A 22241-nucleotide genomic window follows, 5' to 3' on the forward strand; every position below is an offset into this window, starting at 1 on the left:
ATCCCCCATCTTCCCAGGGCAGGGCTGCGAGCGTCACATAAACAGTTCAGTAACTTTGCAAACCTGAATGCATGTTTGTAAAGTTACTGAACTGTTTATGTAGTTAGTTAAAAAGTTATGAACTGTTTATTCAATATAAAGAATTCTTGCTGTGAAATAGTGCAGAATATTTACAGCAAACTTTTTACAGTATCATATACTGTACAGTACTGAACATAAACCGTGCTGTAACTAAATAAGTAAAAAGCAAAAGTGCATTTAAATAACATAGGGTTTTTAGTAACATTGTTTTTGATCAACAATAGCATAAAAGCCATCCCACCACGGCACAGAGACCCTCTGAGGAACGGTCCTACGGAACCCTAGGACCGTCTCGAATAGGGTCACCATGCCGTGGTGGGGTTGCCTTTATGCTATTTTTGATCAAAAACAGTCTTACTAAGAAGTGTTGCTAAGATACAGTAGCAGTTCTCCTGTGGAAGGAGATGGCAGGAGAAGTCGCAGGAGAGGACAATACGTCAAGGTCTTACCCACACAATAATGATCATAGTGATGTCTCCAAACAGGGATATCATCAGAGAAAAAAGAATAATAAACTCTAGTGTCACAGCTAATGTCTCAAGAATACTGTTCAGGAATACTACATCTAACATAAGCACAATGCACACAGCGATGTCTCAGAAGACAGGGAGTGACTTACGCTGATGTCATAGTATAAGAAACAGTGATTTCATAGCGCAGGAATAATAATCAGTAGTATTCTCTTAGTAACTGTTGGGCCCCCTTACACAATACGACCCAGTGCGATTGCAACATCCTCATTGCAATAAAGTTTTGCCACTCATAGTAAGGTAAAGGTGATATCCGTGCTGCTGATTTCATTCAGTTATACATAGTTTTTTGACACTTCCCCTTGAGAAAGCCATAAACGAAACGCGCGTTGGGGTAGTGCTGGCGGGCCCGATATCGACCCTCCCTCATCATGGGTAAGAAATATTTACCATTCCTTCTGTCTCACCCTACGTTTATGACTATTCTGCCTTTTACTTTACATGCTATGTTGAGACTGTCTATGTAGGTGCATTGCACATTCAAGTGCAGTTTATAATGTTGGAACTTATTGTTGCTCTCCATTGCTTTTTCCTCCTTATCTGACATATATATGTACTGATAGTCATTATTTTAAACATTTTGTTCCAATAAATTATGAATTTTTACTCCAAAATCCACATCAAAATCCACTTAAAATACTCTTTGAATATTCTTCCTATTGATTTACATGGGAAATACACATTGTATACAGCAAGTTTTTTTCTGACTAGGTTTTAAAACCCTTACATTGGGAAAGTAGACTTTAAATTGCATGTAAAAATGTTTCTAAGGGCTTATTCACACGTCAGCATTTGGTCAGTATTTTTCATCAGTGTTTGTATGCCAAAACCAGAAGTGGAACTTACTGTACATAAAAAAACTATAATTGAAAGATTGACTCCTGTTCTGTGTTTTGGAGACATTCCAGGTTTTGGCATACAAATACTGATCAAACATATTGACGTGTGAATAAAGCCTCAGGGATGACTTATTGCCAGACAGGAAATTAAATACCCTGAAGTTTTAATTTCTGTTTTAGAAACTTGCCTTGAAAAAACATACACGGAAAAGTCCCCCATTCCCCTTCCATGTGCTTTTGGGCAAGTTGTTGACACAAGTGCCGCTCCTCTTTAAGACAGGTGCATCGGTTGGCACTTGGACGAATGTTATTCTATGGGGCTGTGCACATGTCTGTCCGAGGAAAGAAATTGTTGCATGCCTGAGTTTGATGCGATATTTGGATCACACTCGACTATGCAAGTCAATGAGTTTGTGGAAACCATCTGAATGAGCTCAGATGTCATATGAGGGCAGCCCCATTTCAATGGACTGACACAATGAAGAAGATGGAGAATTTTGGACTGACACAATGAAGAAGATGGAGAATTTTTTTTCTCCATCTTCTCCTCATTCAAGAGAATCGGAGCACACTATGATCACACTCCAATCAAACTCTGATCAGAGTGTAATTAACATAATTGATCCAATTTTCCCAGATGACAAAAAATACGCTTGTCTGCACCTGCCCTTAGAAGAGAGTCATGCACAGGTTTTCGCCAACTAGTTGTACAGTATGCAGTTCAGACCAACCAGAAATGGAAACCATCTTTCCAAGGTCCCCTAAGAGCTTCATTGTCTGCTTCACTTTTGGGGGTTTTATTAGGCCATAATAGCTTAAAATATAATTTTCCCTTGGGTTTTCCTATTTGCTTTTGGCTTCCATTGTACATAAACAAGATCTGGGTCCTGACTTTCAATGGGACAAAAAAAAGTAGCCTGCATTATTTTTGCATCCGGTTTCATTCTGTGTTAATGGAAAAATTTGCGCTCCACCCCTCCAAAAAAATAGCACCTTTTAAACAGAATACTAATGATTTCTTTTACACTTTTACTCTTTTTTTTTTATATATTTTCGCCCTTCATCAATTGAATATGTATTTCTTCTCCAAGCAGTCGCCCCCACTTTCCCTGTATACTCTGCCTCCTCTCCATCTGTTGCTGAGTTTTTCCTCCTTATCTGCTCATCCACATTAATTATCTTTTCATTGCCGGTCTGCAAAGCTGCCAACAAATATTTTTTTGGAGAAAACACAAAAATGGCCACTCTTTTATGCAGTTTTGAGCCTGAAAAAGGTGGTAACTGAATTGGTCTGATAATGGTTGACAGATGCTGTAAAAAAAACAAAACCTGCATCACAAATGTGAACGATTAAAGAGGTCTTCTAGGTATTTAGTGCACTCCTCATAGGAATGATGAAGGGGAACTCTGCCTGTTGCTACCAATAGGAACAACAGCAAGCAATGTCAAGTAATATTTGCATTTTCGCATATAGACAAGTCAATACTCAGGGGTGTAACTATAATAGGTCAGAGTCACGGGTGTGTCAGAGGTGACAGACAGTCGCCCTGCAGTTGGTTGCAGGAGATCTCTACGTTTGGCATCACAGACATCTTCTTGACGCTGGCTGTCCCTAGGACCCAGCTGATACCTCTGGCTTACTAACTCCCTGGCCTGGGTGTATAAATACCTGGTGTGTCTAGGTGGTGTCTGCGATATTCATTACTACTTGTGAGGCTTTGGCAGGAGCAGTACTTCGTCCTCTCTGGAGCTTGAGGCCATGTGCGCATTTGTTTGGAGTCGTCTAAAGCTAAGCAATTCCCCCCTGTTTGTCTACCTTTGTTGTCTATAGAGTTTAGTGGAGATCAACTAGTGCTCATCTCCTTCCTTCCCTAGCCTTAGTCATACGCCAGGGAAAGTCAGGGCGAGGCACGCGTGCGGCGATTGGTGAAGAGCCAATATAGGGACGGTAGTTCAGATAGGGTGAAACTAGTCCAGACTATGAGGTCTACACTCCCCCCTTTCCCTAGTGTCTGGGCTCCCTTTCCCTCTTCCATCTGTGTTGTACTAAGTCTTTCCCACACCTCACGTGACAGTCAGGGGTTGTAGTTTCGCCTGGGTCCTGGAGCCTATAGGGCATAAAAGAACCCTTTGAACCATATGAGAATTTTGCCCAAAACTACACAAAAAAACCCAGGAGCAACATCCTTAATAGTAAATGCAGGCCTATGTGTATATACTGTAGACTAGAATATGTGCATTGCACTCAATGGACGTGGGTGTAGACATACACATCCATGCCATGAAAGCTTTGCAGTTTCCTTCACGCAAGATAAATTTTTGTTAAAAAAAAAGTCACAAACTTTACATTACTCACCCATCTTTGGACAGCGAGTGCCTGAAGAAATCATTAGCAGCTAGTTTAATAGCTTTTTCAGGTGTAACAAGAGTTAAATTTACAGCAGCACCTGCAGAACGAGAACAAGTATGAACTCCTGAGAGGCTGAATACCGCATAAGTTTTACCTAAAAACTGCTTAGTGTGCAATATTTAGGTTTACATAAATGCAATTCTTCTTATATGTTATAAAAAATATGCAAACATATGGCGTATCTCAGAAAACAGGATTAGTGTGCATGCTGCGGGAGTATTTGAGGTCAGGACACTGCTGAAATTTTCCATGCAATATATAATATATCCTTCAAGAAGGTGAATGCTTGTTTATACCCATGGGTATATAAAGAAATCAGAGCCTGATATAATAAGATAGGATACCTAACCATTGAGAGTCTTGCAAAATATAAATATTTCATTTCTGTACCAGAGAGCTCTTTATTTCAGACATTATAAATTACCGTACATAATTATTAATCCATGCAGTATCCAGTAGAAGCGGTCCTGCTTTATTATATACAGTGCTGTTCCTTATTACATAATAGCCTGTCTTATTGTGTACATATGCTGTCCCTTATTACATTATATCGTCCCTTATTATGTACAGGGCTATCCCTTATTACATAATATCCTGCCTTATTATGTACAGTGCTGTCCCTTATTGCATAATATCATCCCTTATTATGTATAGTGCTGTCCCTTATTACATAATACCCTGCCTTATTATGTACAGTGCTGTCCCTTATTACATAATATCTTCCCTTATTACATAATATCCTCCCCTATTATGTACAGTGCTGTGCCTTATTACATAGTATCCTCAGTCATATACTGTATATCGCCTTGTTATTAGTGTCCTGCTTTATAAAAAATATAACGGCATCCCTTATTACATGCAATGTCCTCTCTTATTATGCATTGTGCCATCACTTATTACAAAGTGACCTCTTTTATTATGCATAGCGCTATTCCTTATTGCATAACTCCATCTGCTATAGTGGCCTCCATTAGTATGTATCTTATTACATAGTGTCTTCTCTTATTATGTATATTACCTTCCTTCATTACATATTATCCTGCCTGATAATGTAGAGTCTCAGCCCTTATTACATAGTGTGCTCCCATATCACGTATAGAGTTGTCCCTTTTTATATAATTTCCTTCCTTATTATGTTTATCGCCATTCATTGTTAAATAGTGTCCTCCCTTATTATGGATAGCGCAATCCATTTTTACATAGTATCCTCTCTTATTATGTATAGCAATATGTTTTATTACATAGTATTCTCCCTTATTAAATATGATGTCTCTTATTATATCATGTCCTCAACAATATATACCGTGTCCTCCCTTATTAAATAAAGTGAATGATGCCTCTGTATGAGGTTTGTAAAGTCTGTGGTTTAGTATGTATTGTATTTTTGGTGGGGGAATAGAGAGTTAGGGTCATATGTTATATTTTAATCCAATCCCTTTTTTTCCCTAGTCACATCTGGGGGTCCACAGTTTTTGAACAGTCCATAGCCACTTATTCTGCCACTGGCAATCACATATCCTGCCCCTATTGGTGCTACTAAACCAATTCAGTCATAAATTAGTCAATTTAAAGCAAATAGAAAGCCAACTTAATGCATCTTGTTAAGCCCTGATCATGATTCCCTCACAGGCAGCCGTAGTTATTCTAATAGGATGTAACTGGAGCATAGTTAGCTAAGTTTCTAACAGTATACAACATGATAGTGTAAGTACCTCTATACATGCCAAAGTATCCCTCTGAACGGATCGTCTTAATAAGGCAGTCTGACCTGTAAATTTAATAAACAAAAAGTTTTGATGACTCATTTTGTATTGTACGTTTTAGGGTGGATTCACATGCGGAAGATTTCTTATTGAAATTTTTGCAATTAAAATTCAGTTCCATTCAGCTGAATGCAATTGTTTTAGCGGCCGATATGGAAATGCAGAAGAATGGACAGTCACAGAAATTTCAGCAGCAAAAGTACACCTCTAAAGAGTCTGCAACTAAGACAAAAACTTTAAAGGGGTTTTCCAAATACTTATTTATTTAACTTTGCTCTCACTCATTCTCATTGGGAATTCTAAATTTCTATTATTACACTTATTGATTTTTTTTTTAAACAGTTAGTCTGATCATATATGTTACACCGTAGTAATGAGTTTTAACTATTTTTTTGTGTGGGGATCCTGAAAAAAACTTTTAATGTTCTGACAGAGTTTGACTGATCCGAGAGTATTTGTATAATCAGCCCCGATTCTCTCGCATGAGAGAATCGACGACCGCGTGACCCCGGCCTTATATAGAGAGCAGCAGGGTGGGGGAGAGAGCTCTACAGAGCAGATCAAAGTGTGGAGAGGGGGAAAGCATTTATGTTTTCAGGGAAGGCAGAGAAAATAGGTTGTAGATAGAAAGGAAAGAGCCAAGGAGGCAGAGGGTTGAGAAGTGCTTTGACATACATAGAGCACTTAGGCTTCATTAGCACATGAATTGAAATAGTGGTTTTCAGTGAGGGATTGCAACAGATAGAATAAATAAAGGTGTGGATGACAATATCTTTCAGAGAGCTACATGACCATAGAAACATTTTTTTTTGGGGGGGGGGGCGGTGTTGAATTGTGCTGATGGATTCTCCTTAAAGAAGATGTTCAGTACTTTATCCCCCCCCCCCCAATGTATCCCCCTGGGCCCCCTAAGACTTCTTATAAATACTTTATGTTGCTGATAATGTGAGCAGCGCTATCACGTGACCCCGCGCTGACACCATGACAAGTGAGGCGTGACTCAGCGCTGGGGTCCCCGCGGTGGCTGCTGGGTTGTGGGCAGGGTTACCCCCCCCCCCCACATCACACCCGGCATCCTCCGCGCGCTTTCCCAATGAATGGGGAGAGGCAGAGCGCGCGGTGGATGCCGGGTGTGATGCGGGGGGGGTAACCCCACCCACAGCCTGGCATCCACCTGAAACGCGGAAGACAAAGACCCCCGGCTGCTGCCAGCACTTCTAGTGACATCAACAGATGTCAGAGCCGGCTGCAGCCGGGGGTCACGTGATGCCTGTGAGCGGCCAGTGATAGCGCCACTCACAGGCATTATCTGCAACGGAAGGTATTTACAAAAAGTCTTAGTGGCCCCGGGGGGACACATGGGGGGGGGGTATAAAGTAGTGGACAACCCCTTTAAGTCATTCTTCAGTGTCAGATATAAAAAGCAGTAAAGATGTTCGCTAGTAAATTCAACAGGAAACTTAACTATCAAATATATTTTTTCAGTATTTCATTAATCTATTATTTGAATTACTTTAATTTTTTTAAAGGTATATTTTCAGCCTTTTCTGTACACACTGCTGAGTTTCTAATTGTCACGATTGAAGTAATCTCAAATACATTGAATAATGTTGAGCCTGTGACACTGGGGTGGAACGTCCATTGTTCTGAAAACATCAGCAGCTCTTTTGTTTGCTAGGACTGTCTTGATCTTCTCAGCGGTGGCTTGTGGTCATTAGTTTGCTATAGACTGAATTTTCCAGGGGATGTTTGTTGCATAATGTATATACATTTGTCTCTACTCATCACATCAGAGTCATTCAATCAAAAATAAATTACCAACATTTGATGTTGTGATACATCCTAATACAGGCCACGTTCACATGTTCATTGTTTGGTCAGTATTTTACCTCAGTATTTGTAAGCCAAAACCAGGTGAGGAACAATCAGAGGAAAAGTATAATAGAAACACGTCACCACTTCTGTATTTATCACCCACTCCTGAGTTTGGCTTACAAATACTGAGGTAAAATACTGACCAAATACTGAACGTGTGAACGTGGCCTAAGGGATGAATGGGGTTTCTGGCGCCTTAGAAGGTCCAAATGTACATTTTCAATATAAAGAGACACCTGTATTGTAAATTTAAATAGTAGGTGAGGCTCTGTTACAGATTTCATAATGGGACTCAGTAGCATTAAGCTGACTTTCTGCCCCAAATTTCATCCACGGACATATGAATGACCCCATAGGCAATCACAGGTATGATAGCACATGTACACGAAAACCAGACATGTAATTGTGACTCGCCCCCTGGGCCGTGGAGTACCCGGAACCGGGCTTCAGTGCAATGTTGGGGGTAGTAGTGGCTACCCGATCCCGTGGCTCAGGGTGGTCAGACCAATTGTGGCAGTCTATTTATCAGTGTTTTGAATGTCCGACTACGCCACCCGTGGATTGCGGTCAGAGATAACCGCCGCTGCGAGGCAGACCACTGAGGCTGGTGTTAGTGTGCAGCACAGGGGTAGGATAACTCCCCACGGGAAGAGTGTAGCCTCAGGGCAGTGTAGGTGAATGCTGGGGGTGATAGTGCAGGCCACAATAGTAAGAGTTCAGAGTCCACTTCAAACAGTCCAGGGTCTTTATTGCAGATGTTATTACTGACCCAACGGTGGTACTGGTTAGGAATGGGCCTGGGTATCGGAGAGCATTCGGGCGAGCCCCACTGGTCAGGGTGAGTGTGTAGGCCTACCGTTCTCTCTATGCTCTTTCTGACTATCCCCCTCTTCGTGGTGTAATAGCCCACGTCCCTGAGCTGGCTGTGTACTTCTTGCCCGTATGGCTTGCAACTTGGGTTCCTTTTACCTTTGGCCTCTCTTGGCCTTGCTGGTCCCTTCTGTTGTGGCGGAGCCTCCAGGCTTCTTAGGCCAAAGGACATGAAATCCCTCGCGGATTGGTTCTCTGCTGCTGGGCTTATAACCCTGACAGCCTCGGACCCCAATGTCCGGTAGATTGGTTCTCTGCCAGGACCGGCTCTCGTCGCCTCTGTCCCTGGCTTGCAGTTTCTCCTCTGCCTCACAGACTCCTCAGCTGCTGCTGACCTGTCCCTCTTCTCTGAGAACCCTTCTGGTCACTTCAAAAGTGGGTCCTGGTTTCTCTAACCCTGCCCCAGTTCCAGCTTTTATAGGGCAGCCAGCGCCCCCTACTGGCCTGGGACAGGAGGTGCTGCATGCTAATGGTCCCTAACCAGGGACACAGACACAGCCTTTAATATTTGTGGCATCCAGGCCTGGGGTGACACATTTGTATCCAGCTTCTGTTCTAAAAATGATTGCTGATTGAGGATGGTGTGACCTGACCTGTCCATCAGCCTCCTCCAAATCAAAAACTCTGCACATGGAGAAGCTGCTTTAGATTTTATACACATTCTTGGCAGTTGGGTGAAAAATGTAAAAGCAATTGTGTCGGTTCCTATACATGCGCCCATACTTGTTGACACCCAAAATTTGTGTAAGGAGAAGGACAAATGGAAGTTTTCCACAGTTAATATAGACTGCTCAAAAAAATAAAGGGAACATTTAAACTACAGAATATAACTCCAAGTAAATCAAACTTCTGTGAAATTAAACTGTCCACTTAGGACGCAACACTGATTGACAATCAATTTCACATGCTGTTGTGCAAATGGAATAGTCAATAGATGGAAATTATTTTCAATTATCAAGACACCCTCAATAAAGGAGTGGTTCTGCAGGTGGGGACCACAGACCACATCTCAGTACCAATGCTTTCTGGCTGATGTTTTGGTCACTTTTGAATGTTGGTTGTGCTTTCACACTCGTGGTAGCATGAGACGGACTCTACAATCCACAGAAGTTGCTCAGGTAGTGCAGCTCATCCAGGATGGCACATCAATGAGAGCTGTGGCAAGAAGGTTTGCTGTGTCTGTCAGCGTAGTGTCTAGAGGCTGAAGGCGCTACCAGGAGACAGGCCAGTACACCAGGAGACGTGGAGGGGGCCGTGGGAGGGCAACAACCCAGCAGCAGGACCGCTACCTCCGCCTTTGTGCAAGGAGGAACAGGAGGAGCACTGCCAGAGCCTTGCAAAATGACCTCCAGCAGGTCACAAATGTGCATGTGTCTGCACAAACGGTTAGAAACCGACTCCATGAGGCTGGTATGAGGGCCCGACGTCCACAGATGGGGGTTGTGCTCACAGCCCAACACCGTGCAGGACGCTTGGCATTTGCCACAGAACACCAGGATTGGCAAAGTCGCCACTGGCGCCCTCTGCTCTTCACAGATGAAAGCAGGTTCACACTGAGCACATGTGACAGACGTGACAGAGTCTGGAGACGCCATGGAGAGCGATCTGCTGCCTGCAACATCCTTCAGCATGACCTGTTTGGCAGTGGGTCAGTAATGGTGTGGGGTGGCATTTCTTTGGAGGGCCGCACAGCCCTCCATGTGCTCGCCAGAGGTAGCCTGACTGCCATTAGGTACCGAGATGAGATCCTCAGACCCATATGAGACCATATGCTGGTGCGGTTGGCCCTGGGTTCCTCATAATGCAGGACAATGCCAGACCTCATGTGGCTGGATTGTGTCAGCAGTTCCTGCAAGATGAAGGCATTGAAGCTATGGACTGGCTCGCCCGTTCCCCAGACCTGAATCCGATTGAGCACATCTGGGACATCATGTCTCGCTCCATCCACCAACATCATGTTGCACCACAGACTGTCCAGGAGTTGGCGGATGCTTTAGTCCAGGTCTGGGAGGAGATCCCACAGGAGACCATCCGCAACCTCATCAGGAGCATGCCCAGGCATTGTATGGAGGTCATACAGGCACGTGGAGGTCACACACAATACTTAGCCTCATTTTGACTTGTTTTAAGGACATTACATGAAAGTTGGATCAGCCTGTAGTGTGTTTTTCCACTTTAATTTTGGGGGTGACTCCAAATCCAGGCCTCCATTGGTTAATAAATTAGATTTCCATTAATGATTTTTGTGTGATTTTGTTGTCAGCACATTCAACTTTGTACAGAACAAAGTATTCAATGAGAATATTTCATTCATTCAGATCTAGGATGTGTTATTTGAGTGTTCCCTTTATTTTTTTGAGCCGTGTATAATAGGATGTCCACAAGTCAACGCCGCCATCCACTAGCCAAAGATTGTAGGACAAGGAAAAGTAGCTAAGTAGAAAGGATTGCATCAGCAGAAACTGCATTACGAAGCACCTATTTCCTTAGGGGAAATTATTAGAGGAGACACCAGGTCAGATGACAGCTAAGGCGCAGTTAATAATTATAAAAGGCCCAAAAGGGCAGTGAAGAGGAGGAGTCGGTGCCTGAACCTGTAGCAGGACGGATGCGTGGTGCTGCGAGGTTAGCTTATGGCCGCCATATTAACTGACCAGCCCCAAGTGAAGAATCAAGTAACCAGAATCGGGGGCGAGTAACCAGAGCTGAGTAGCCAGAACCGGAGAGGAGAGACCAGAGCTAATGGATCAGAGCCGAGACAGCAGAGCCAGAGCTGTTGAAGAGGGACATTCGTGTAAGCTGTGACTTCCGGTCTAGGCGTACCGTACACAGGGGACCGGGGCCGTGCTTCAGAGGACGAAGGCGGCCAGTGTAATTGGTGCGCAAAGTGACTCATCGATAAGGAACTCGCGGCCTAACAGCGTGGTATCATAGGCCTCTGTTAGGGCCTGTATTACGGCTCATATTGCCTAGAGAGTGGTAGGGAGATAAAAGTAACGGGCAGATAGTGACAGTGATTCACCATTAGGACCAAGACATCCCTGACAATAATATTTGTAATAATAGAACAATAATGTGTGATTAGGTTTGTGTTGATATTCTATATAGCTGAATTTCAGTATTCTATTGTACAATAACTTACTGTCATGCATCTGGGTTTGAACCTTTGAGCTTGTGCTTGGTGGTCGGCTTCTCTGTCCGCCAAGCCACAGCAGATACATACCTTTTCTTGTGTTTAGTTTCTGTTAGCCTTGCTTCAGTCTTTTTAGGGTAACAGGTGTTTTCATTTACTCATGTGTCTGCCCTACTGCTGGTATTTCCTGCTGGTGATAGTCTCATTTATATGTCCAGCCATATTGCTGTAGTTTAAGCCAGTCAGTAAAAGACCAGCTAGGGTTTATCTCTCTGCTGTTTAAGTTCTTTACCCTGCACCTATCTTCTATTTCTTTTTAGGAAGTAGGCGGCATATTATCTAACAGTACATACTCCTTTATTTTGTATTTTTGGGGTTTCTTTTACTCACTCGGGGATCTCTTTCTATTTCAGCACACTTTCCCTTATGTAGTTCAACACAAGAGAAACATTCCGGCACCATGCTGCTTTTCAAACGTAAAACACTAGGAATCGCCTCAGACTGCGTGCTTTAAGACTATGACGGTGGTGCACATCCAAGTGAATTATAACTTCAACACAGAGCAGAGATAAAGGTAGCACTCACCCAGTCTTAAAAAAAGTCCTTTATTGTTGTGTGCAGGACATATCAGCGTGTGGCATCGGACTGAGGGTGTGCGGGGAGAGGAGAAAAGGACAACAGCCGTTTCGCTGCCTTCCGGCGCTTCAACGGGTCCAAGGTACCCGCACATAACAATAAAGGACGTTTTTTTAAGAAGCCTGGGTGAGTGCTATCCAGGGGCGGACTGGCCCATCGGAGGATCTCCAGCCTGGAGCCAAGGGTCCCAGACAGTGCTCCACTCATCTGTCCTGCTGCTGGCTTGGAGTCCTGTAGTGCAGCATGTAGTGTGAATGCCACACTATGGAGATGCTGCTTCTACTACTCTACCAAGTGAGGATCTCACCGCCCCAGTATGGTGCCCTCAGGGAGCTCCCACAGGGCATCACAGGCCTTAGTATGAAGCAATACTAGAAGACTTCTGGCAGACATATTTGTCTGATGGCAAAGATGTAGCAGAGCTGAAGACAGAAGACATGTTGATTACGTCGGAGCGTGGATTTTTTTTTATTAAAGATTTATAAAAAAAAATTCTCTGTGTTGTGTTTTTTTTTCTGTTTACTAGAAATTCATGGTGGCCATGTCTAGTTTGGCGTGACGCCATGAATTTCAGGCTTAGTGCCAGCTGATAATACAAAGCTGGTACTAACCCCATTATTACCCAGCGTGCCACCCCCCACCAGGGCCGCTGGAAGAACCGGGTAAAGCGCCTGGAAATGGTGCTACGATGAATGCGCCAATTCCAGGGGTGGCTGCGGGCTGCTGTTTTCAGCATGGGGGGCCCAGCATGCTTGGGCCTTACCATGCTGAGAATCCCAGCCCCCAGCTGCCTGGTTTTACCTGGCTGGCGATCAACCCACGCATTTTTTATTATTATTATTTTTTTAAATAATTAAAAATAAAACATTGGGCTTTCCTGACTTTTGATCGCCAGCCAAGATAAAGCCAGGCAGCTAGAGGTGGCAGCCCGTAGCTGTCTGCTTTATCTGCGCTGAGAATCAAACATTCTGCAGAGCGCTATGTCATTTTTTTTCATTATTTATTTATTTTCACACTTCTATATGTGTGACAGTCCCAACAGCTAATCACAGACGCTGACACAGAGAATGGGCGTCTGTGATTGGCTGCTTGAGTAACCTGAAAGCAGCCCATACATAGTACCATACTAGAATGTATGGGCTGATTGTAGATTACTTGAACAGCCAATCACGGCCGCCCATCCTCTTTGAGAGCATCTGTGATTGGCTGTTGGGTCTGTGACATAGAAGTGTGAAAAGAAATCATTTTTAAAAACATGATGTAGCGCTCTGCAGAATTTTTGATTCTCACCGCAGATAAAGCGGACAGCTACGGCCTGCCACCCCCAGCTGCCTGGCTTTACCTTGGCTGGCGATCAAAAGACAGAGAAGCCGAATATTTGTTTTAAACTTATTTAAAATATTTTTTTTAGAAAACGGCGTGTGCTCCCGCCATATGTTGATCGCCAGCCAGATAAAACAAGGCAGCTGGGGGCTGGGATTCTCAGTATGGTAAGGCCCAAGCGTTCTTGGCCCCCCACGCTGAAAATCGCAGCCCGCAGCCACCCCTGAAAATTTCCAGGCGCTTTAGCTGGCTCTTCCAGCGGCCCTGGTGGTGAGTGGCACCCTGGGTAATAATAGGGTTAGTACCAGGCCAGCTTTGTATTATCAGCTGGTACTAAGCCCGAAATTCATGGTGTCACGCCAAATTAGACATGGCCACCATGAATTTCTACTAAACAGAAAGAAAACACAGAAATTTTTCTTTAAATTAAAAATAAAACACAAAACACATTTAGGCTTTGTTCATATGCGGCGCTTTTGGCCGCGTATTTGTCAGTGGCGATTTTTTGCGCGCAAAAAATCGCTACTGCATGCCGACGTTGCGCTTTTCTCAGCGCACTTTTCCTGAGGCCATGTTAACATGTAGCCTATGGGGAAAGCGCGCCGAAAAAAACGCCAAGAATTGGCATGTCAATTCTTTTTGCGCGGCCACTATTGCAGTGAAAGCGCCCGTGCAAAAATACGTGGCAAAATGCGGCGTCTGAACGCCTTTCAGCAAAAGCCATAGCTTTTGCTGGAAGACGTTTCCAGCTTTCTTTGGCACTGCTTTTATGCGAGCGCTCTAAAGAGCCACATAAAAGCAGGAATATGCGTCTATTACGCCGCGTGGGAACATAGCCTAAGGGACTCCATCTTTAATAAAAAAAAATCCTCGCTCCGACGTAATCCATGGGTCTTCTGTCTTCAGCTCTGCTACATCTTTGCCATCAGACAAATATGTCTGCTGACAGATGAGCAGGCACAGGATGACACTGGAGCATTGTTACTGTGTAGTGCGGCACTATGTTGCTTATTTGTCATTTTATGTAGTGTAGAAGTCTTGGGAAAAGTGTGGATTGTGCTCTGGAAGTCATCAGTTATAGCTAACTATGTTATTTTCTGCAGAGATAAGTCCTGCATAGAAGATGTGATATATCGGTCTGCGACAGATAAAGAACTTGTGAGTATGTGTATTACCTATACATGCACACTGACACTAGATACAGAGCTCCTGTGTATAATATCAATGGTGATCATTGCATTACCTGTGCACTGAAACTATATACAGAGCTTCTGTGTATAATGTCACTGGTGATGACTGTATAACCTGTACACTATATACAGAGCTCCCGTGTATAATGTCACTGGTGATCACTGTATAACCTGTACACTGACCCAATATACAGAGCTTTTTTACATTTTTATTATTTTAGTATTATTTGTCACTATGTGGTGGCATTATGTTCTTTGGTCATGACATGACGATATTTGTCCCATGTATGTGGTATTATTCGGTCACTACATGGTGATAATATGTGGTCTCATAGTGTGTCAGTATTTATACCTTGTATCTGGTAGCATTTGATCACTATGTGGTGGTATTATGTGCTTTGGTCATGGTGTGGCGGTATTTGTGCCTTGTATATGGCATTATTTGGGCACTATGTGGTGGTAATATGTGATCTGGTCACGGTGTGGTAGTATTTCTGCCTTCTATCTGGTAATATTGGTCTTGGTAGAGTGGATTGTGGTTGGTCATTTGTTTTATCTGATATCAATAAGGGGAAACCTCTTTATTTCCAATAGATATTAAATACTTGGATGTTTAACCCCTCCCTGTCTTGTGACTATTACACAGCAGCAGAGATGCAGTTACAGAGGTTCACCAGAGAAAGAAAGTTGGCATTTGGTGAGATTTTCACCTCTGTATTTATAAGACAAAACCAGGAGTGGGTGAGAAATGCATAAAACATGACCTCTGATTGCTCCACTCCTGGTTTTGTCTTACAAATACTGAGGTAAAAATCTCACCAAATACTCAAAGTGCCACAATCTTCTGACAGTGCGGATTCCACCAATAAATAAGTGATCACCTTCCCAACCTGTGCATCGCTGATAACTTGTTTTCACCAATAAAAACCCTTTAATGCAAACTACAATAATTGTACATCGCAGTTCTGGTGAGCGCATAGTGATGTGCAGGAGCCGCCAATATAATGGGTATAACGGCTAACAGGTATTTGCAAATAGCTGAAGGGTGGGTGGGTGGGCCCCTGGAGTCAATTTCCCTCATGGGCGCCAGACACCCCAGTCCGGCGCTGGTGCTACCTTTATCTCTGCTCTGTGTTGAAGTTTCCCTTCTGTAGGTAATTTGTACTCTGCTCTGCCCTCCGGTTCTTTAGAAGGAATGTAAAGAGCTCGCCTTTCAGGCATCATAGGTCCAAGTTGCCATCGTCTAGTCTGTTGTTAGGGCTATCTCTTCTCACGCAGGAATCACTAGGGACTGCGGGGTCAAGATTTCTAGTCTGTACAGAAACCGGCAGGGTCAGTTCCAGTTTTACCTATTTTCCTGATAGTGTACCAACTCAATCATAACACTTCCGGTCCTTCCACCGTTTGCTTTACCCTTTATATCATGCCGCCGGAATCACTTATACTTGTGTTAATCAAATAAATATTTGTTGATGAAGTTGCCCCTGTGTCCTCATCCTCTGCGCTGTTGCATCCATGAACCTGTTTACATTTGTCCGTAAAAAATGTTTGCTATACCAATGAAGATTTCCGGATTCTGACTTGTTTTGCTCTTAGTAACTGTGTAATTTGCTCAATGATCAGGCTGGATTCTCTGCCTCGTTATCATGTTTCCTGCAAACTCAGCATCTGATGTTTGCTTTGTGCGGTTTCAGCATCATATGACTTCTCCTTCTAACATTCAAGGACACAATGGAGGTCAGTCAGCACCACATATAGGGACATTAATTCTCTCCTTCTACATTAGGATTTCTAACTGTCAGGATCAATAATCACTGAAATAGAGGATAAGTCTTGGGGAATTAATGCCCAGAAGTAGGTGCAATCATTGCATGTGAATGGTAGAAGGCCGGTGAGACTTCATAACCTTGTTAGATCATTTATAGAACAGCTGCCAGAAGTGAACGACAACTGGTAATCATGGATAGGTATAATATATATATATATATATATATATATATATCTTTAGTCAAAGAAACTAATTAATATAGTTTGTATATACTTTTTAAATGGAAGCTGTAAGGTCAGAATTCCATATCAAGGGCTAAGGGTTAAAATTATCATCCAGCTCATGTCAGTCAACAGGCCGTGGCCCAGCCAAGTGGGCGTGATCCTCATGAAAACTCTTAGTGAGGAAATTAGAACCACGCCCCTTTGACTCACAAGTTAAGGAGGAGAGGGCAATATCTCAGGAACGCAGAGGCACAGGAACAAATGAAAAAAACACATCAGATTCAGGAGAACAGCGGGCCATTCTTATCATGTAAACTATATATTTATATATAGTAATAGGTCTTTAAGGCCGCCCACTTACATGCTTGTGTACATTCTTTGGCCATTTTGTTGATTTTGCAGTCGAGTCTTAGCTAGATCAATAGGAAAAACGCAAGTGACGCCAATTAGTCCTGCGATTCCTCCATTTATTAGCTTGGCGGGCAAACTGCATACAGAAGAAACAAAAAGCAGCATGAAGTATTAGTTATTACATCTTGGTATAACACTCTCCGCAGCAATGACTATCCACACATTCCTGATATTCTCAATACACGAAGATACTAGTTTTTAAGTGCAATGTATTAGAAAATTCTTTAGCTGATGATTTCTTAAAGGGGTAAAAATATTACCCCCTTCTTCTTGCTGTAGGTAAAAATAATAAAATCAGCTGTACTCACCTTCCCCTGCTCCAGCTCCAGCTCCCGACACTGCACCTAGTCTTTGTTGACAGGCTGCAGTGCTTATGTCGTGACTAGAGTGCATGTGACCACTGCAGCCAATCACTGGGCTCAGCGGCTGTCTACATGGGCATCACTGCTGGTAATGTACATTGTAGTAGTAATGCCAGAGCTGACGGTGCTGGAGCAGGGAATGATATGTGCAGTTGTAACTGATTTAATTATTTTTAACTACAGTAAGCCAATGGGGTTAAGATTTATAAAGCTGGAAACCCCCTCTAGGGTGGCCATACATCCTCAATAACATATGTGTTCTCAATAAGTAGATGAGAATAAGCTGCTGATAACAAAGGATTGAGCATGTTGAAATTCAACATGCCTGATCCTTTTTTTCATTAACACCTGTGAATTGCCTACTATATTTAATTAGATAAAAATCTGGTTCAGCCCAAAACATAGGTATAGTTAGTATTAGGGCACAGTCAGAAGGTTGTATAAATCGGACCAAGATCGAAAGACTGGCTGACGGCCCTCCTGACCTGAACGTGACAGCTGCATAGAAATACATGAAGCTGTCACCCTCAGGTTGGGAGAGCCGCCGGCCAGTCCATGCACTATGTTCCGATCTCGGTCCATTTTATACGCCGTCTGACTGTGCCCTTAGTCTAATGTGTATGGCCACCTAAAGGGGTGTTCCGAAGTTTAAAAGTTATCTTGCATCCAAAAAATATGGGATAATTTTCCGACTGCTTGGGATTTGACCGCTATGGCCCCCACCAATCTAGAGTACCAGGGCTCTGAAGAGATCCACGGCTGAATGGAGAAGAAATCAATCATGTGTACTGCCTCTCCATTCATTCTAATGCCGGTTTCACACGTCCGTATATTTCCGGTACCGGAAAAAACGGTATCAGAGATATTCGTGTCCCATGTGTGTCACACGTGTGGCAACCGTGTGCCGCATCAGGATCACATGCCTCGGTGCCTGGGAATCAGTGTAAAGTCAGTGCTGTTCCCAAGCGCCAGGTGCTGAATTCTGCCCTCATCATGGTTCCCTGCCGACGCTGCGATCAGCACCAGCAGGGACAATGATGAGAGGAGTAGTGCCTCCTCCCGCAGTGTGAACCTGTAAAAATAAGAATAAAATAAAAAATCCATATACTCACCTGTCCTAAGTGTCCCCCGCTGTAATCCATGCGACCAATCAGCAGAGGAGCCGGGGAGAATGAGCCACTGCAGCGAGTGGGCACAGACCTGTGCTGCGCTCAGTGAGTGTCAGGACAACACTCATGAGCTCAGCGCAGCTTCGGGGCCCGCTCACTGCAAGAGTAATTCTCCCCGGCTCCTCTGCTGAGCTCAGAAGCGGTGTCCTGTCACTCACTGAGCTCAGCACAGCTTCGGAGCCCCCTCAGTGCAGGAGTCATTCTCCCCACCTCCTCTGCTGAGAGGTCGCATGGATTACAGCGGGGGACACAGGACAGGTGAGTATAAGGATTTTTTATTTTATTCTTATTTTTACAGGTGGTGACACTGCGGGAGCAGACACTATTACACTCATCATTGTCCCTGCTGGTGCTGATCACAGCGTCGGCAGGGAACCATGATGAGGGCAGTGTTCAGCACCCAGCGCTTGGGAACAGCGCTAACGGTACACTGATTCTCAAGCGCTGGTACGTGTCACACGGACCCATTGACTTGAATGGGTCCGTATGATCCTTGCGACCGGCCAAAAACAGACAAATCTGCAGCATTTCCAGATTGAAATCTTCTGCATTTCTTTGCTGTGAATTATCTGCTGTGGAAAGATCCAACTAGTTGCACCTATACGGACACTTCAAGTGTCATGTGTGCACAAGCCATGCAGCTCTCCTGTACAGGTCATAGACCATTTCTGATTATAGCATTAGGAGTCAGGACTCTGAACTATGGACCTTGAGATATTCTCTAAGAAAGGTGAATACCATTAATCCAGATTACACTGTAGGAAACTCAGCCAAAGCTGTTCAGGCATTGCAAAACTGAAGAGAGTCAAGCTGGGGTTATATATAGTCCTTTATATTGCAATACAATACCATTGGTCTATTAATTCTGAGAACCCTCTCCGGGGCACCAGCCCAGGTATGAAAATAAATAGTTACTCCATTGAGAATGCCCATTTCATGGAAGTACTGAGGACACCACGCAAGACATTCTCCGGCATGGACACAGAGAAATTTCCATCATCAGACACTGAATGCTCCTTACAAGTCTGCTCTAAGGCTACGTTCCCATCATGAGTTTTTGGTGAGTTTTTGATATTGCAGATTTTCTGCAGCCATTAAAGTAAAATAGGTTACTTGCATTTTTTCAAAAATACCCAGTGAAAAAAACTCACTAAAAGCTCATAGTGGGAACATAGCCTTAGAATATATCACTCATCACGATCACGTTATGTAATCTGATTATAACATTAAATTCTTTCCGTTCTGGTTACCTGATTTGTTTATCAGCCATTTAATAGGAACCTATCTGAGATAAAAGCTCAGGATCCGTCCTGTGGCAGCGATGGCTATGGTCTCTCGGGTCTGTCAGCACCTATAAAAGACAAAGACAAGCTGTTCATTCATATAAACCGAAGATAATCTCACTATTTCCAGCGAGCTAACCTGAAGACTTTGCTCAAGAGCCGTATGCTGGAAAATCCCTCCTTTCTCACCATATATAGAATACTTAAGACATTCTGCTCTGAAAAATAGTCTCTGAATACCAATAATGACTGTGCATGGGGCTGCCTGCAGAATTAGGCCATTTGACACTTAGTTTTTTGAGTTTTTTTTAAAAAAGGGAACTTTTTCAAGCAGAAGCCACTTTTGGAAACCCTTGCATTTTTGGGAGAGCTTTTGGAGGAGTTTTTCAAGCAGAAGCCGCTTTAGGAAACTCTGCTTTTTTGGGGGAGGTTTTGGAGGAGTTCTTCTTTTGCTGAAAAGTTTTGGAAGAGTTTTTTTTTTATAAAGCTTTTTTTTTTTTTTTTGCAGCCTTTTGATTCGACAATGCCTAGTTTGGAGCAAATTCCATCAGGATCGGTTTCAAACAAATAACATGCACTTTTTTTTTTCCCCACCAGGTGTTTTTCAAAACCTCTTAAAAAAAAAAAATGCTTAAAAAAAAATACCTTTGATGGACAAGCAAATTGGATTTCCCTTAGAAATAAATAGGAAGAGTTTTCTGAGCGTTATTAAGGAGGCTTTTGGAGCAGATTTGGTCCAATAAAAAACTCCTTAAAGGGGTATTCCCATCTCAAGATCCTATCCTAATATGTAGCAGGTGTAATAATAATAATATTAGCAAATACCTCCAATTAGAAATGTAGTATAGTTCTTCAAATAAGCTGTCGCTTACCTCATGCGCAGGGCATTGCAGTAGCTTAGGTATCAATGGTTACGACCACTAACAGATAACTAAATCACTATATGAGTGGTCGCAACCATGGATACCTAAGCTATTGCAATGCCCTGTACATAGGGTAAGCGATATAGCTAATCAGAAGAACTATACTACATTTCTAATTGTACGTATTTGCTAATATTATTATGACACCTACTACATGTTGGGATAGGATCTTGGAGATGGAGATACACCTTTAAGGCTACGTTCCCACTTTGAGTTTTTGGTGAGATTTTTTTACGCTGCGTATTTTCGAAAAAATGCAATTGACCTATTTTACTTAATGGGTGCAGAAAACCTGCAACATCAAGAACTCATCATGGGAACATAGCCTAAAGGGGTTGTGCAGAACTTGGACAACCCCTTTTTAAGTGAAGTAGTCCCCCTTGTAAAATAAAAATAACATATACTCACCTCCTGCTCCGGCGCCGTTCCGGTGATGTTGGACATTCCGCTTGTCCGAGGTTCGTCTGCAGGAAGTGAGAAAATAGCAGCCCAATACCAGTTCTCATTGGCAGCAGGCCATGTTCACATGTTCCGTATTTGGTCAGTATTTTCCATCAGTATTTGTACGCCAAAACCAGGAGTGGGTGATAAATACAGAAGTGGTGATGTGTTTCTATTATACTTTTCCTCTGATTGTTCCACTCCTGGTTTTGGCTTACAAATACTGATGTAAAATACTGAACGTGTGACTGTGGCTTTATTTGTGTGCTGTTGCTTATATACACAGCTAGAAAATCCATACATACCTAGTCCTCTTCTCCGGTAAGAAATGGACACTGTACAGTTGTATTCCCTGTGACCTAAGAGTTCAGCGGCAGTATAATAAATCTCACTCGGATTGCTACAATGTATCACTGCTGGAGTTGGCAGTTTAGCTCACAGAGCATTGGCTCAGTGTGGACTACAGGAGTTTTTGTTGTAATCTCAAGGTCGCTTACAAATGTGCGCATTTAATCTGTTTTATATCCAAGATAACAACAATTCACTTCTGACTTCAGAACACGGCGTCACAGATTTATCTCTAAGGCCACGTTCACACGTTCAGTATTTGCTCAGTATTTTACATCAGTATTTGTAAGCCAAAATCTGGAGAGGAACAATCAGAGGAAAAGTATAATAGAAACACGTCACCACTTCTGCATTTTTCACCCGCTCTTGGTTTTGGTTTACAAATACTGATGTAAAATACTGACCAAATACTGAATGTGGCCTTAAAGGGGTTGTCCTGGCTCAGGATATGGATGACCTGTCCTACTTGTACCTATCCTACATGTATAAGTCAACATCAGATTTGTGGTGTCTGCCACTCTCCACCCCCATTAATCAGCTGTTTTCAGCTTGGATGTAAATGGCTTATGGAGCTGTAGCATGATAGCGCCGTTACTATATAGTGGCCATTAATGAGAACTGCTGATAAACTCCTATAAAGTTCAATAGGAGCTAATCTGTAG

At 43.0% G+C, this 22241-nt stretch overlaps 1 protein-coding gene across 1 annotated transcript in view; it reads right to left on the bottom strand.

Annotated features, from left to right (window-relative positions):
- SLC25A22 (solute carrier family 25 member 22) overlaps positions 1–22241 on the bottom strand; it is a 69460-nt gene that overhangs the window by 23020 nt on the left and 24199 nt on the right. Inside the window, exons 2-5 of the mRNA XM_073658673.1 lie at positions 19835–19935; positions 17004–17129; positions 5573–5628; positions 3807–3897 (exon numbers count right to left, since the gene is read on the bottom strand). Of these exons, the coding sequence (XP_073514774.1) occupies positions 3807–3897; positions 5573–5628; positions 17004–17129; positions 19835–19854 (293 nt within the window). The 5' untranslated portion in view covers positions 19855–19935. The remainder of the gene's footprint in view (positions 1–3806; positions 3898–5572; positions 5629–17003; positions 17130–19834; positions 19936–22241) is intronic.

Source organism: Phyllobates terribilis, unplaced genomic scaffold (genome assembly GCF_046119375.1).
Source record: "Phyllobates terribilis strain yellow unplaced genomic scaffold, ASM4611937v1 Scaffold_13__5_contigs__length_258822181, whole genome shotgun sequence".
Classification (NCBI taxonomy): Eukaryota; Metazoa; Chordata; class Amphibia; order Anura; family Dendrobatidae; genus Phyllobates; species Phyllobates terribilis.